Raw genomic sequence first — 703 nt, forward strand, 5'->3', positions numbered from 1 at the left:
ATATTCTAGCACGAGTTGATTTATCTGCCTTCCGTGAACAACTCCAATATGTTGATCACAAGAGCAATTGCACCGTGTATACGCCCCGCGGTTTGTAGGTATGCTTGCAGCTTACTGGCGGGTGGAAAAGCAAATGCAAACGTTCGTCCGGAATCAAATAAATACAACCACGCGCACACGCATAAGAGATACGCTGCAACACAGGAAGCACTTACTCTGAATGTGGCAGATAAATGGAAGCCAGAACAGCAAACCGAAATCCTGCCACTAGACACCGCCTTGAGGTTTCTGAAGGCGTATGATATACCTCTGTGGAGTGGGAAGCCTGCGACGTTAGAGGTACTGGATGTGAATTTTCAACTATCATAGCTGCGCATTAATACTAAAATATTTGTATGAATACGCAGATTAACGCATAAACACCTGCCTTTGTACAATGTTCCTGCGAATTTATGTGTATGTGTGTGTGTGCTCGCATGTCTATGGTGATACCACTTACAGGTATCTATTCTGAAGAAACTTAATTTACATGTTTATTAGAATATATATATATATATATATATGTGTGTGTATGTATGTATGCATGTATGTATGTATGTATGTATGTATATATTATATATATATATATGTATATATGTATATCTATTTATATATATATATATATATATATATATATATTATATATAGTAATATATATATATAT

At 35.6% G+C, this 703-nt stretch overlaps 1 protein-coding gene across 1 annotated transcript; it reads left to right on the forward strand.

Annotated features, from left to right (window-relative positions):
* Positions 1 to 48: 48 nt before the first annotated feature.
* SARC_17929 (hypothetical protein) lies at positions 49 to 339 on the forward strand (the record flags this gene model as incomplete). The annotated part of the gene is made up of 1 exon (XM_014287986.1): positions 49 to 339. A coding segment is annotated over one exon (291 nt), but the record flags the coding sequence as incomplete, so codon positions are not given.
* Between the last annotated feature and the right edge of the window lie 364 nt (positions 340 to 703).

Source organism: Sphaeroforma arctica, assembly GCF_001186125.1.
Source record: "Sphaeroforma arctica JP610 unplaced genomic scaffold supercont1.12814, whole genome shotgun sequence".
Classification (NCBI taxonomy): domain Eukaryota; class Ichthyosporea; order Ichthyophonida; genus Sphaeroforma; species Sphaeroforma arctica.